General features: G+C 40.2%; 1 protein-coding gene across 1 annotated transcript in view; it reads left to right on the forward strand.

Annotated features, from left to right (window-relative positions):
• LOC104961186 (neural-cadherin-like) overlaps positions 1-17,289 on the forward strand; it is a gene marked incomplete at its 5' end in the record, with an annotated part of 68,308 nt that overhangs the window by 43,214 nt on the left and 7,805 nt on the right. The window contains 3 exons of the mRNA XM_010789425.1: positions 1,031-1,124; positions 6,029-6,213; positions 14,947-15,176. Of these exons, the coding sequence (XP_010787727.1) occupies positions 1,031-1,124; positions 6,029-6,213; positions 14,947-15,176 (509 nt within the window). The remainder of the gene's footprint in view (positions 1-1,030; positions 1,125-6,028; positions 6,214-14,946; positions 15,177-17,289) is intronic.

Raw genomic sequence — 17,289 nt, forward strand, 5'->3', positions numbered from 1 at the left:
TTCCAATATGACTCCAAGATACTTGAAGTGGGAGACTAGTTCTATTTCTGCTCCATTTAAAAACAACCTTCGATTTTGACTGTTCGTTTACTGAACATCATGCATACTGTTTTTTTAATTTAACTGTAAGCAAATGTTGTTCAGCCAGTGTTGAACCTTGTCCAATGCATTTGAGAGAATGGATGTCATTTTTTCAGTATGTTCCCCCTGTACAAAGATGACCGCATCATCGGCATACATTTGTACATTCAAATCAGGACATACATTAGGCAAGTCCTTAATGTACAGAGAAAACAGTAATGGTCCAAGAATGGAACCTTGTGGAACCCCAACAGGGTTCACAAGGTAGGGCAATTTGGCACCGTTGACCAAAACACACTGTTTTCTGTTAAATAAGTAAGACTTAACCCACTGTATTGAATCTGCCGAAAAATTGAAAAATCATCCTTCGTGATCTTATCTGGTGTTTTTCCAAGTAGTATATTTGGCTTTTTATTTATATAAATACCAAACATAATTGACATTTCCCTTATGTATTTCCCAGAAGTGATTTCTAGCTTCACATAGTCAAAAGAGATGACTATCATTTGCCTTCTGCTCATCACAAAGTCTCATTTTGAAGTAGAACCGCTCTTAATGTTTAACATTTGCACAGGATTTCTACCTTTTATTAGTGTTTCCTGTTATGCATTGCCTTCTGCTAGATGGTGATTGTGAAAGTAGCATGAGATATGTACATTTTTATTAAAAAGGCATTAATACATTTTCTTCATTGTTTTCTGTGTGTGGGATATGTGTATTGGCATCATTTTCAAAGCTTATGCTAATTCAGGTATTACAGGTATAACCCACGCAGCACAGACTTAAATACTCGGACATGTAGATGCTGAGAATTAACACCTACTCCTACCCTGGAATTAACACCTACTCCTAACTTGAAATCCAGTATATGTATATATTATAATTGCTATAAGAATGTATATGCACATCGTTAATGGTCACTTAATACTGGTTTGTTGTCTTTTATCAGGCCGTATGCCAACCACGGTGCTTGGAAAGGTCTACTCCCCCGACCCCGATGACTGGGACAACAAGACGTACGTGTTTGAAGGACATTTGCCAAGGTAAGTAATAGGAATCTTTATTAACCATTCAGGTTCCTCACATAACAACACTATGCTACAGGGAAAAATAATTGCTGAAAGTGCTTAAGGAACATTTTGTTTTGGCCTAAATCAGAAGGGCCAATCACGTGTAGTTAAAAACATTTGTTTTGTTGAAATTCATTTTTTTATTTGGGGCTTTAGAAGGGATTCATTTTAAAGGGGATAGAGTGGATGACGCATTAAGGACAACAGGCCGGGTTCGAACGTGCATCCTCAAGTCTACGTTTATTTCTACCAAGTGAGCTAAGGGAAATTCATTTTTATTGATCAGTATTTTCCAATCAGAACTGCAAGTAAAGCAAGACGGCAGGGTCTTTGTCTCCAGGTTTGCTGGACTATACTTCCTTCTCCGATACCGATGAGTGTATCTCTGTAACAGGCCAAAGAAAAGGCACAAAGACAGATCCCTAAAACAAAAATATATCACACTTTATGGGATCTACTGGCAGCTGCATCTGTATGTGCTGCTCTCTCTGTCACCATCTACACTTTGTCAAGCGAACCCGATGGAGGTCACAGAGTCACACATTGCATCGAGCCCTGAGCCATGTTAAATCCAGCTAATCTCACCGCCATGTCTATATTACATGTTTTTCTGTCGTGATTGATTCAGACTTTTAAATAATGCAGCGCAACAGCGCCCCTGAGTGAAATATCTCTTCGGAAGAGGAAGGCCATATGTTTTTTTGTTTCTCATCCAATCAATTCTTGAGAGTTATGTACTAAGGAAGCCCTCCAACTTTGTAGAACCACTGCATTGTACTGCTATTCACAGATTTATTTTGCTGGCTACAACTTCTAATCATAGTCCTTATTCCTTGTTTGCAATGTGGTCAGCAATCAAGTACGGAGCAGCGTCCCTGATGTATTGATTACGCTGCAACTCCCTCATTAAATCAGCCTGATAATTCTGTAGAGTCTTCAATTATTTACCATCTTTTTATCACCCTTTTCCTCCATTACCATCCTGTCCAATGTTCCTGCTCAGGTCGATTCCTTATTGTTCCTTGTTTATCCCTTTTTGCCAACGTGTCTTATACCTGCTATAGATGAGCAGATACATTTTTCACTTTAACAAACTTGCACAATCACACACAGGTGCTAACAATCCCATATAATTACATTTCATCCCCTACTAACACCTTCTTCGTCATCTTACAAACTTAGCTGTGTGAAAATGTCTCTCCCTTTTCTCTTAAAGTCAAAGTTCAGCCCGTAGAGGACTTGGTGTAATATGAGGGATTAACATTTTACAACAGCCTTCGTATTTTGGAATTTTAGGCATACAGTAGGTTTCTTGCCCAGCTGTACTGGGTTTTTACAAAAAGGCACAGATTATAGCTTATTCTGTTCTTCTTTATATACAGCACTAAGAGACCAATGCAAAACTATCAGTTTATCTGGTTTTACAATTGAAAGGTATGTGTTTGAGTTATATTATTATTATCTTTTTTAAATCTACAAACTACTGACAACATTTTTGTCAGGGCTGGAGAGCAGAATACTTACTAGGGCTGTACCCAAATATCCGAATATTCGTTCGTTGGAGTATTATTCGGGTTTCAATTTCGTTATTCGGATATTTTTTTTTTTTTAATTTATTGAAAACTCTAATATCAACGTAAGAGCTTGTGCCTCTTCGGGGTTACTAACACTTGACCATAAACGTTATCGTTTACTTTCTCCGTCTTTATATGTAGGTATTACTTTTCTCCGTTAATCTCCGTCACGTTGTTTCCATAGCAACAGCAACTTCCTGTCAACAGCGCTAACTCTCCTTCAAAATAAAAGCATGACATAGACATATACAACTGCAACAAAAGTAACAAACACAATGCAATATCCTTTTTTAATTTCAAAGAATACAAATTGGGTTAATACATTAACAAATAACTATAAAACAACAATACTGTAGAATAACAAAATTAATGCCGTGAATAAACCGAAATACACGTGTTGAAGCGGTTCGCTGCTGATTACTACTCCCTGTAGAGATTGATATTTAAGAAGAAATTGAAGGTGGTCTCTTAGTTTTGTCCAGAGCTGTATATTCATTGTGTTGCATCAGAAAAAACACACTTGTTGTACTTTTCAAATGTTTTGTATTGTAAAATGCTGCATTGTAGTCGTTTTGACTGTGTTGTATTATTGCAATTTAGTATTGTCATGCAGCACAAACATTTAGATTAGGAGAAACGCGCTGCAGCTTCAGCTACAATGAATACAAAAACACAAATAAGCCCACCTCCCTGAGTTTCATTTGATCTTGCATCCGATTCCATGCACATGGAGCAGTGTAACTGATTGCCCTTTTCCCCAGCCCAGTGTAGACCTTTGGGACAACAGTTTTATAGCAAATGTCCTGCTTTGACTGGAATATAAGTGAGTACTAATTTAAGTAGGAGGAGGCTTCAGCAAATTGGTAAGTGCCAAATCGGAAAGTTTTACGAGTTATATTAGAGAAATATTATTTTAGTGAAACCTGAAATTAAGTGCTCGACATAAGATGTAATCTATCCTCTCCATCACATGCCGCACAATGACTTAATGCGTCTCTCGTCTACAAGGGGGTTATTATTTGATTTGCCAAGGTTGTGCCTTGGTTCGGCTCTATAATTACACTTGAATGAGCTCATTTACTGTACAAGGGGAGCATTGAGACAAGGACCAAGTGAAATTGCTTCCTTGCATGTCTCGGTGCCTATGAGTCAGTTTCATTTTACCCTTGCCTTTCTCTCGCTAATGCATCGTCTCTGCTCACTTTCTATTATTGTCCCAGGGGGCAATCTGTTTACAGCAGAAAACAGAGTAAAGACACAAAATGAATCAGAACACATGGCTGACGGCGATTAAAGTGTTTTTGTTTGGTTATGTCTTCATCTTGGACGGTTGCAACAGGTGTAGGGACTGTTAGACATGTGTTCTCCTTTGTTCTATTATTCATATCTTTATTAGTCAAATTGTTTTGGACAGTCAAATTATTTTCCTCAATGTAGGTATTATCTTCATGTTTAGACTAATGCACATCATAACTTGTGTTCTGTCAGGGCTTGCAACCAGTTCAACAAAATGGTCAAATTGCATTTCGATACAAAATGTTAGCTGATCGCTGATTTGTGTTGAGAAAGTGTTCTTTTGCAAGCAGAGATTGGAGGCACATCATGTCTGCAGGCAAAGAAAATATTTTGGAAAATTGTGAGAAGTTCCAGATTCCCTTCAATGATGACCAGAGATATCCCAAACCTTACCAGTACAATGTTTCTATGGTTCCAACAACTCATTCCATCAACTTGAACAGTCTGAACCTCCAGGATTACATTTTAATCTGACTTTATCCATCATTTAATCTTTTAAACGTAATATTTTTAACCAGGATCTCCTGTACTTAGATCAAGTTACTTGTGAAAATAAGGTGCGTCAGATCAAATACAGATCAATGTTGAATGGGACATGGTATTGAAAGAAACCCAATTAAAAGATTTCTTGACACATTTTGGGGGGGATCTTGACATCACTATTACTTTTTAATGTAAAAAAATGTATTCTGGCTTTTTACAAAATAGGAACCTGGCATGGTTAAAGGAGCAATGTGTAATGCCTTGCCACCGGCCCATTAAGAGGCTAAATTGTATTGCTACTAGTGGGTCAGTACAATCTAGACATACAGTCTTCTTTTATTGCAGTGCAAGAATACTCAAAATTCAACCCAACAGCTGAGCCTCTGTGAGTCAAACAACACTGTTATGTATAATATTTACATGTGTTGTCGGCCTTGAGTTTATTTGAGCTTTATTTATTTATTTGTTCAATAATGAATGGGTAGAAGGCTGCAATTCGTGCTGTGACACCAACCCATGGGGAGCCACCACTTGAGAGCTTAAAATACAATATAATCTGTTTGACTCTGGAGCTTAGACAATAAGCACGCAGTCATACTGAGTGTGTCATTCCACTTATCCAGTTAGCATGTCGACCTTTGATGGGCAAATCACTGAAATGATTGGTCTCCGCAGTCTCACTGACACGTCTGTAGCAGCCTAATGACTAATCAGTACCACGCCAGCGGTCAGTCCTATAGATTCAGCAACTTGACCCTGTCAGGTTCCGAGCCATTAGAAAATAACTGGGCAGTGTTGGCCTGTGGTGAAATTAGATGTTACAAACACAGTGTTGGACACTGGTCGCATTGTTATCGGCCCTCAGGGGTTATGCGGCAGCCAGGCACATGTGGTGGCAACTTGAATGACCTCAGACGTCCCTGCGCACTTCAGTGTGTCTTGTTATTAGTAAATACTTCTTAAAGGAAGTGTTGAAGTGTAACAGATTGCCATTTTAGTCAATGCTTGAAGTGGATAACGATTTGTCTCAGCACATTGGCTGTCTGATCATGTAAAAGGCACATTTTTTGCGGGTTGACCCATGTGGTTGATATTGATTTAGGGCTACTTTGGCTCAGAAGGTAGATGGTAGAAGAAGGCCCAGTCAACATGTCAATGTATTCGTGGGCAAGATACTTAACCCAAGTTACTCTGGCCAATGTGCGAATGGAGCTGCTTCTGTGTGAATGCTTGTTTGTATATGTAAAAGCACTTGAGTACAATTATTATTATCTTTTTTTAATCAACAAACTACTAACAACATTTGTGTCGGGGCTGGATGGCAGAGTACTGTACGTAGAAGCCAAATGCAGAAGACATTTTCTTTAAATCAAAGTATTTTATTGGCTGTGCCAGTCAAAACAAGGCAAAAGACCAAAACGAAGAACAGAAAAGCTCTATATAAGTAGGGTCCAATACACATGTCAAATCAAATATCTAAAAATGTTTTCTGATACTGGTGTCTGTGTTTCTTCTTTCCCTCAGTTACTTCATCCTGAACAAGCGAACAGGCTTCCTGATCATCAAGGAGAACGCCCCCACAGGCGCCTACGAGTTCCAGGTCCGTGTGTCGGATGGAGTTTGGCCAGATGCTGTCTCTACCATCACTGTGCACGTGAGGGAGCTGCGAGACGAGGCCATCTACAACTCAGCGTCTCTGCGCCTGGCAGGTAAGATTAACTCTGCAGGGACACACACACACATCTGTCTCTCTGTCTGGTCAGAAAAGGTCTGTGGTTTAGGGTTAGGGTTATCTTAGGTTAACTTGGTCTAGTCCCTTCTACAGTGTCCCCCACAGTGTGATGTTAGGCACCACCACAGCCCAGGATATCATGTGACTTAAGTTCCATTGTTAGTTGTTATTAAGGTAGCTTACAAGCCAGAAACATGACCTTAGACAATGAGGTGAAAGATTTCAAGATGTGGTTGAAACTTCAAGAAAGAATTGTCAAATATCTTTCAAGTCCAAATAAAATGCCATAACCCTATTTGATCATAATACTATAACCAGGGGACTTTGTGAGACTTTGAAATTGTATTTAATATTATAAATATTATATAGGCCTGATTATGATTCTATAATATTTGCACCTCTTGCTGGTGCAAATAAGCCTACATGCTGTGTAGAGAGATGTGAATTTGCAGCCTAATTGTGCTAATTGCTCATTTATAATTATACCATATTATAACCTTCCATTTGAGGCCTTTATTCCATAATAATATTCTCTCTAAGAGAGGAATAAAAAAACTGCGGGAAAACAAGTCATACGACGAGAAATTACAAGCTATATTGCAGAGGACTAATATTATAATATTACCTCTGTGTGTTAAGAAATATGGCAGGTCATTTAATGTGGAATTCTTACTTGATAGGTGACAACATGACAGATTAGCGCTGAATTGAGATCACAGACGACCTCTGCAATTATTATATATGACTCAGGGAAACTGTTTTTTAAAAATATTTATAATATTGAGCAGATCAGGTTTTTTCAGGGCCAGGCCAAATCTCAATGTTGGTAAAAATCATATCTGAATACTATGAATAGCAATTCATTTACAGTTCTGAACCTATAAAATAACTTACTGCGAGACAGACGTTTCTCCCAATAAATACTGACTCTACTGTACGTCGTAATACTTCCAAATAGGCACAAATATGTCTTTGACTTATAATTAAAAGTTTGGATTTCTACTTGTTTGTCTGCTGCTCCTATGTATAACAATATTGTTGTCATTCAGTTCAAGTGTTTGAACCTTTGTTGCTATCACAGCAATAGGTAGGACCTAAAGCAATAGTAATTTAAAAATAAAACTGTGCTGAGCTTAGTACTGCTGAGGGAGTGGAGAATGTTATTTGCTTACTTGTCTCCAGTCATAGGAAATGAATGAGTACTGATTACTGTTTGCTCTGGTTGTTTGCCGTGTTTCACAGAACTGCCACACTCTCCGTTAAAGAGTGTACCTTTGCAAAAGATTACACCCATTATTAATCCCCGACTCCTGGGATCCCAGCTGCCGTAGGTGCCCGCACAGAAAAGCCTGTTTCCGTTACTTATGTTGGCAAAATAATTAGTAGAGAGGTTTTGCTCAGGCAGCACATTCTCCTCTCATGTTGCATCCATCATTACCTGATGTACAGCGCATCGGCTGTCTGCTCAGAATTGGTTGCAAGTTTAGAGAAATGGGACATGGCTGAAAGATTTGTATGATTTCAGAGATATTGAAATAGAAGCAGAGGTGGGGGTGGGCACTCCAAAGACGAGAGGAAGGGAGGGAAGGAAAAGGAAAGGGAGGAAGGGAAAGTCAAGCCTCATATAAGTAGATAAAAGGATTTGATTTGCTTCTGGAAACGGAGCAGAGGTAAATGAATGCACACCAAACACAGAGACAATATTGTGGAGAACAGCTGGCGCCCACGTTCCAATATTTGTGGAAGCCAATTGAATCCATTGGCGAATTGTAGACGAGCAAATTGTGTGTTTATGATGAAAATACGGAAATCAAAATGAAAGCCACTGCTCTTGACTTTTTTTTTGCGAATGGAACTATTTCCAGAACTGAATTGAACAAAACAAGGTTAAGTTTGTCAACAACCTGTAACTGACACATGGTTTTGGTTTAATGTACCCAGGTTCTACACATATTGAAAGTGGAAGAGCAAAAGGACTTTTTACCTGCAGTTCAAGAATAAGCACACTCACCAAAAAACATTTTATTTTGTAGGTTTCAAAGCAAAATGCAAAATGCAATATGAAGGATTAATGACTGAGATCATCCTGAGGTGTCCATGTTTGTGCGTTTGTGTTTGCGGAAGATCTTTTTTTACAGAAACCATTTCCAGGATTACATTTTTTTATGTGGTGCTTTGGCGTAAACAGTCTCATTGATTCTCAGTCTCGGGGATTATGAACATATTCTACTTATAGCATTATTTACACCCTCCCCGACATTGTAAATCCCTTATCAAGAATAAATGTGGAAGGCAATGAGCATACACAAAGACGGCACTAGTTAAGTCTGCCTTGCCGAGATTAAAGCTCCCACCCTCTCACACTCTCTCTTCCTATCAATATTGATGGAAAGTTGAAGAAAGGTGGTAAACAAAAAGTCGAGAAATGTCGACATAACACTCGCTTGGATGTGAATTCATAGAGCTCAGGGGGAAATAAATCACAAGAACTTGTTGAGTGGGTTCACTCCATGCAGCCGGCTGGCGTGGTTTGTGATGAAGGGATGATGACTTTTTAGAAATCTCTTGGCAAACATAATGGTCCTTTAACACAAGGGGACATATTATGCCAGGTTGATGCTGCCTGTAGCTGCATCACACTTTTCACCCTCTATCTGAAACCAGAGCCCAGTCTGCTCTGATTAGCTGGTTAGCTGAACGCGTCTGTTTGAGATTAGTCAACCGCTTTAGAGATGTCCCGCCCCTTAGCCTATCACATACAAAGTGTTGGAGCGCTAGACAATGGAAGCACAAGTAGTGATGTCACTATGTTACAGAAGTAAACAAGTCCAAAGGAGTTTATAACCTGAATTATTTTTCACACTGTACACTTTATATTCAAATTTAGTTTAATATGCTATTCCTTGCACACTTATAATATACATTTACATTTTGTTAGTTGTAATTTGGCCCTTATTTTTCTACTCTTTTAATTTTTCAAACGATGTGCAATGCCTTGTTTTGACATGCTGCTGTGACGAAAACAAATCCCAATTTGGGATCAATAAAGTATATCTTATCTTATCCAATGGAGGCGTTTCAGGCAGGGGGGAGTGTGTGGGAGAGAAACTTTGTGATGTTAGCCTTTGCAGACCATTTACAGGCACAACAACCTATAGAACACGATACAGGAAACGGAAAATCCACAAAAAGCATAACAGGGCCTCTTTAACTGACGCACTGACTCAAAGGGCTAGCAGAAACTGTCCTTTGTCACAAACATGTCTTCATAATCAACATTCTGAGAATCACAGTGGTTCTCGCAGAGAGAGAATGAAAGAACACACATATACAGAGGATGTGTGAGTGTGGAGAGGCAGACAGAGCCTATGCATTAGGAGACAAGACATGGGGCTCAGAATGGGCTCAGCGGATACAGCGAGAAGGATCCGGGCTAATGTCAGCTCCCATCATTCAGTCCTGCGGGAGAAACAAGGACACAGGCAGACAGACAGACAGACAGTCAGGAGGGAGGGGGGCTGGGGGGGAGAGGGTAGTAACTCCTAACGCAGAGTGGCAGCCTTTGCATCTGGCTTTGATCCAACCTCACAACTCACATCTGCCTTCTCCTTCCCAGAGGCTTCAGTGGAGTCGAGGTGGGGGTGCACAGACCCACTCACTCCTGTAGGCTCGTGGTTTCAAACAAATAATGAAAAAGAAAAACACCATAATGGTCTTTGTTTTGTTACTGTTACTCTTTAGTCAACATTTGTTATAGAGTTTTGAAATACTTTGACCCATTTTTACAAAAGAAAAATAGAAGATTTTACCGAACCGTCCCATCCCCGCGGTGTCTTCCCAGGCAGTTCTACTTTTGATAGATACGTGAACCTGAGAGGTAATCAGTAGTTATCTTCAAATAAATATTTTTGAAGAAAAGACAATGTTTGACTGTGAAATTAAGTATTGAATCAGCTCAGCTGTTCTAAGAGGGGTTTATTGATGTTCTCGTACCAAGCCTTTTCTTTGCCTTTGCATCACAATAACGACGACACAGGTCAAAACACAATCGGACTAGCATAATTGTTTGCAGAATGTAGTTGGCCCTCAGATGAAACATAAATGTTTCTTTGCTTAATTGTATTAATTGCAGATTGTTTTGTCTAAGGTATACACAATAATTCATGATTAACTTGACTTACCTTGGATTACAGAATAGTTTTGGGTCATATATACATTTTCTGTAGTCCTCCTGACAAACGTACAAACAAACCTTTCCGAAAACGTAACGCCCCAGACTGTATTTTGTCCAAATCGCTGGTTCTAGTCTATAGAAAAGATAACTTCATAAGTTCCAATATGTGTGAATAAATATGTTAAATATCTAATATTTTCAATTTTTTATTATTTTAATTTTCACTTTGTCACAACTCTTAATTTGGTTATTGGTGCATGCCAGGCAAACTTCATAAATGGATAATGAACTGTATGCATACAATAGCTGAAATGTGTGTTTGGGAATTATGAAATAATGGAATTTTAAAGTTTAATTTTGGATATAGTTTATAATAATATATAAACAAAACATATTAAAAAAAATCTATTATATATAGAATTTATTTTTGTCAATTACTTGTTGCAATTGTCTATGATAGTCTAGGAGAGATCCCTTACTATTCTTATTTTGATGATAGATAACAGTTAGTTGTGCCTATTTTAGCACACAATTCCACGCATTTATAAAGAGGGAAATTGATTCATACAAGACTAAAACCCATTTGAATTGTTAACTGAGACTGCTGAAGCTTCATATTAGATTAAGCTTTGTATTCTTACAAACAATAAGCATGGTGCACTTTGTCCTTCATCTCTTATATTAGGATCACATTAGGGAGGGACCTCATTTATGTTAACACTAGGAATATCTCAGAGTAACGTTGGTGCTCTGCTCTGACAGCCCAATGGGGAAGCAATGGGATTTATCAATGTTTTTGTTCAGCAGGAATATCTCCACGTATAACAAGACTTTTATTATTTTGGATTCGTTAATGTAATTGGCAGAAGACAAAAGCTTAGTTAAGGCCATAGGAACTAGATCACGGTCGCATGACTTCACATCACCACCGCTAAGCTAAAGGCGGCTAATGTTCGGCGAGATGACAGTTAGTAGTCTTATTTAGTCCCTTGTTAGCAACTGCTGTTTTCATAACAGAAGCTTCAGACATTCACCAGTGGAGTATTAACTAATGTTTTTCATGTTGTTGATCAAAACATTAAAATCTCTTAAGCGTGTTAAACACAGTCCTTATTTTAGGCATCTAACAAAAAACACAATCAACAAAACAATGAATTAAAGACAAGGAAACAGAAGTAGTAACATTTTCCTTTTCTAGTGTGAGGACTCCTTTCTTTATCACTCTGTTGGGTGGCAGTGAGATTTATTTCTAAATGTAGATATCATATGAAAATAACACATCTTAAGGGGCCTACACACTAAACTGACACCAAAGAACACGTCCCGACAGAACAGGACTGTTCTGTCGCCTCACGTCTCCTGCGTCTTGGCCAAAAGTCGCACTGGAACACACCGCAAAGACTTCAGCCGACGGCCAAGTAGCACGTACGAACTGCGCATGCGTGAGTGGCAATAACTCTCCTTACCAGCAGGCGGCGGTAGTGTGTTTGTCATTCAAAAGAGGCAACAACCGGAAGACAGACTGCTTGATACACAGAGAGAAGAAGAACAGACTGCGTGATATAAACAAACAACTAATCGCGTGTGCGTTCCATTTTCACTCTACAGCGAGAAGCTCATGGGGCTTTGCCGAACCTGTGTCGAGAGCTGGAGTTAAATGAAATCTCAGATTTGCCTTCTTAATAGTTTGTTTGGGTCCTTCACTTCCGTTTCGCTTCTCATGCACAGATTCGCTAAGCTGAACAGCCAATCAGATTGATTTCTTTAGCCGACGGCCTCCGACCGACAGCCTCCCGATTCAACATGTTGAATCGGCGGCGGAAGGTGTCGGCACGGCCGAAAAAACACAACGGGGCAGGACACACCAATCTGTGTAGGACGACCGGACGCTCATCGACTGCCAGACATCTATCGACATCTATCGATGCCAAAAATCGGCTTGGTGTGTAAGGACCTTTACACTGTTAAGAGTTTACCAGCTTTTTGTTCAAGCTGTTGGATAAGCTATCTTGCTGAGTATGGTTTGTGTCGGCTGTGTATCCATTGATGTCCTTGCCTAATGGAAATGTTGTCACAGCAGCACAGTCGGTACAATGTCTAAAGAGATGGAGAGTGATGCGGTGTTAATGGCCTATCAGTGCAAATAAAAGGATACAGACGCTGTTGGGCGAGTGATTTTGAGAAAATATTACCCCTAAGGAGCGTGGCTCATGCTGGAGTTAAGGGAGTATGAAACAGGCTTAACGGCTCGTCCACACAGCGGCTTTGGAAAAAGCTTGGAGGTGGGCGTGTCTGAAGCTTGTGGGAGTTTATGCAAGCAATGCGACCAACAACCAATCACATGAATCTCCCGCCCCCGACATACAGTTTACGAAGTAAACTGCATATAAACTCCCCAAACAGGCGAAAACCTACCAGTTTTACCCACTATCTCTGCCACCTCCCTCCATGCCCGGCTCCTCCGGTTTGTGTCCCGGTAGGTGAATAGGGACTGATCGTACAAGACCGGGTGATTCCCTACCGCTATGATTCATTTCTCCTCCATTTTTTGGAATATGAGGAAATGACCTGCGGTGTGCCTCTCCCAGCATACACGCGGTTTGATTGGCTAGCGCTTGTACTGGCAGATTTGCCTAAACGGGATTTGATTGGCTGACGCTTCTGCCGAGGCTTCAAAAGTTGAACATTGCTCAACTTTTGCAGCCTACTCCGCTCTGATTCCCACAATGCAGTTTGGCGAAAAGTGACATCACCCCATTCAAAGTGAAGAAGCTTCCAAGGCCGCTGTGTGGGTAAGACTGGAACCCAATGCCAATGCCAACACTTACAGGCATCTATAAACTCAACTTGGTTAAACTTTATACCGAAACTTTTACCTAGGACCTCATTCCTTAAACAAATACACTCTATTAGCTTTGCCATTGCCATTTCAGAGGCTTTGCCTTTTACCCCTTTTCCACCAAGATGGTTTCAGGGCCAGTTTGGAGGCGATGCTTGATTGGCTCTGGAAATTGGTTCAACTCAAGCACTAGTAATCTGCTCCCCCAGCACAGAGAGCTAGAGAAGAGTATAACGTTAGATAAATCGTTCTTGCAATTCAATCTGGCTTTTTACGCTTATTAACAACATGAGAACGGCTCCAATGTAGTCCGCCATTGTCGTTGTTGTAAGGGATTTTCACACTGGCGTTGCTCCTTGTGGGCTCTGGTCCGTGGAAAAGCAAACTGGTGCTTTACTTAAAGGTCCCCTATTATACTATTTTTCATCTATTTAGTATAGGTCTCAGATATATACAAAACATGTCTCTGAAGTGTTTGGCTGAAACACCAAACAGATCATTGTAGCATCCCATAATATCTTCTGTTTCAGCCCTGTTTTAAAAGTGCTGATTCTTTGTCTGTTACTTTAGATGAAAATGAGGTGCCACGCCCCTCTGAGAGAGATTTGGTTAAAAAGAACACAATGGTGCTCTATGAGGAGATTCAGGTGATAAAGTGGGGGGGTTACCTTGGTTGGTTATTGGCTAATGGTTACAAAAGCCAAAAAATCGTTATGACATCATAAAGTGGGTAAAATCTGATCAGCTCATTTTCAAAAATAAATTCCTGAAACGTTCAGAATTTCTTTACAAAGAGGGGAAACATGTTTATGTATAAAATACATGAAAATGTGGATTTTCCATAATAGGTGACCTTTAAAAACCAGTTCCCATCATGGAACTAAAACGGAACTGATTTTACAGTGAAAAAGGGGTATTTTCATTTTTTTAGCTGTATCTACTGCTGCTAAATTCCACGTTTTCGCAACCATCAAGCAAGTCTGAAAATACCACTGTGATCCCCATGTCTGGAAGTAGTAAAGGAGGGAACATTTTAACCTGGAATCTGTTTTATGTGGAACATTGGTACTGAAGATGGACCCAGATTGGAGAAACTGTAGAGGTAGTTCTTGGTTATTCTTGTAATATGACCCAAGCTTGTTTCTGAAGGATTTTTGACTTATCTTAACCCTGACACATCAAGCCTGTTCATAATCTTGGAAAAGCCCAATGGTCTATAGATGAAGCTTGAAGCTGTTTTTTGTTAACTTCCACATGCTACCACACATGCTGGTCTTTTTTTAGGAAATAAAAAGAGGCAGAATTAATTTCTTCCTCAAGAGCCTGCTGTGGAGTAAGATTTGAAATCGATCCACAAATTGTCAAGAGTTTAATTACCTTTAACTGGCACAGTTTGGTATTGAAATCCAGCCCCCAATCATGTCCTTCTTCAGCAAGCACACACACAAACACACAAACATAAACTGGCATGCAGCACATACACAAATCACCAAACAAAAGATGTTGACAGATCAAGTGAGCCATTTTCAATAATGTATCATCATTGCTCCAGTCTCCAGTGTTCTGGACTGTTTTTGAGTTCAGCACTTGGCCCCAGCTTGGAAATAATTGGATTTATCCTTGAGCGGGGGTGGAAATAATGAGGCCACTTCTATACAGTCTAAGACTCCAATCCTGTGTGTATGTGTGTTTCTCAGACATCACAGCAAAGGAGTTCATTGAACTGAGAGGGAAGCAGCGGAGCCGCTACGAGCTGCTGGCGGACTTCCTGTCTAAGATGCTCTACGTTCCACCTGATGATATCAACATATTTAGCCTAATGGATGTGAAGGTGCAGATGCTGGATGTTCGCTTTGCCGTGCACGGTGGCGCCACCTTCCTCCAGCCAGAAAAAATCCATGGTTATCTTACCGCCCACAAACAAAAGGTACGTTTTTGTGTTATTTAGCCTTTTATCCATCAATACTAAAGGTATACGTTCCTACAATCTGGTGGTTTTGTTAATTGATCTCTTGGTGAATGTATTCCCATTCCAGGACTTGATTGCTTGGCAGCCCATTCTCTTGAATGACACAAACACAATCTCCATAACATAATCTAACCAGCTGCACACCACTGAGCAAGTGGACCATAAAGGCACTGGATAAGTCCACATAGAAATCCCATATGGCGTGTTTGAGTTTCAGGCAGCAGTCTTGCCTCTGGCAATGTTTTGGCTGAAGCCTGCGTTCAATTCCAACAAATCAAATGTGTCAGTCAAAGTCCTACACGCAACAAAGTACACAAACTGCATCAGTAATAAAGCAGTTAAGACGGAGCAGTGTGTCAAACATCTTGGACTCTCCCTGGATAAGAAACTAATTTTAGAACAACACACTTCATCCGTAAATACTGTGAACAGACGCTATCATCTGAGAACTAAAAGAACTTTCTGTTGTTCCAACTATAGGCTATTTTTCAGGAAAGCAGGCTTAGTAACTAATGTCATATGTATGAGTATGCTTGTGTTTTAACCGGTGTATATATATATGTATATTCTAGATGAACACCAAAGTATATTTTTATGTAATTCCACCTAAAGTAGGAAACCTATCTCACCTGCTTTGATGAGAGTGTTTGCTTGACATGGTGGAGACAGTGTTCTGCACGGCTTTCTTCTTTGATTTCTCTTGACGGAAAACAATTCTCCATTGCCGTCTTAACAGACATAAAACAAGAAAGAACATCATAAGTATGTATTTCTCGACAAACTGATGATCATTTGTCCTAACAACTTCCCCTATTTACTTTCCCTCACTCGCTCTGAGTTATGCATGGCAGGAAAGCAAGATGTCACAGCCAACTTAGGATCATGGCTGTCAGTGAAATATATGGGTTTAAGCCATTTCCATCTACATCGTGTCTCATTAAGGAGCAATAGATGAACATCGTGGAAGACAACTCTTTGGCATCAAAGCACACAGTATCAACTTTTTCCCCTAACCCCTAGATTCCACCTGGTCCGTCTGCGCCGCGGCATTCACAGCGATCGCGGCCACTCTATTCAATGGGTTCTATTCCACCAGACGCGCTGCGTTACGGCTAGAAGCATCCCAGAAGCGTCCCAGAAGCGTCCCAGAAGCGTCTCGGCGCTGGGCTCCGCTAAAATAGGATGCAAGTCTATTTTCGACGCGACGCGAGGCGTTGCATAGCGCCAGACAGGAAGTGGACCGGTCAGAGCATCCAGTCAATCCCAAAAAATTAACTAATTTTGCAGACCCTATCCCCAAGCCCTCCTTAACCTGCCATCAGGCCCTGAAAACAACAAATCAAAGTCATTTATAGCCTCGGTAGGCTCTGTGATCACACACACACACACACACACACACACACACACACACACACACACACACACACACACACACACACACACACACACACACACACACACACACACACACACACACACACACACACACAAACACACACCACTAATTGAGCACCATGAACAGCAACATATGGCCTCAATGCCAGGTATCAGTAGATGAGAATGATCATTATCTCCGGTGGATTAACACAAACCTAGTTATGTAAAACGATGCACAACACATTTAAACCTGCAGGCTACTGGGAATCAATGAATAGTGCAGCATTGCCTTACCTCTTTAGCAGTGCTTCCGAAAAAGCCTTTATGATGTTCTTAAAATCCATCTCACGAAGAATGTCATTCTCAGTTGACATCAGTGTTAGGTTTCCTTTTCAGAGCGCCACTCTCAAACTTTTTCTTCTCCGAAATTGTCTCTTAAACAACCTTCATCCGTCACTCAATCACTCACAATTTGAATAAGTCACATGTGAAACATATTCTCATTCTGATTGGCTGTTAAGTGGTGCCCACTGACTGTTACGGAGTCATCATCTTTGAGAAAAATACTCTGGAATCCATCGATCTGATTGATTAGCGGAGCAAATGATCAAATAGGTGTGTGTGTGTGTGTGTGTGTGTGTGTGTGTTTCGTAATTATGTCGTTACAAGCTTCAAAGTTGTATTTATCATCTGA

Source organism: Notothenia coriiceps, unplaced genomic scaffold (genome assembly GCF_000735185.1).
Source record: "Notothenia coriiceps isolate Sejong01 unplaced genomic scaffold, NC01 NC01_scaffold00032813, whole genome shotgun sequence".
Classification (NCBI taxonomy): Eukaryota; Metazoa; Chordata; class Actinopteri; order Perciformes; family Nototheniidae; genus Notothenia; species Notothenia coriiceps.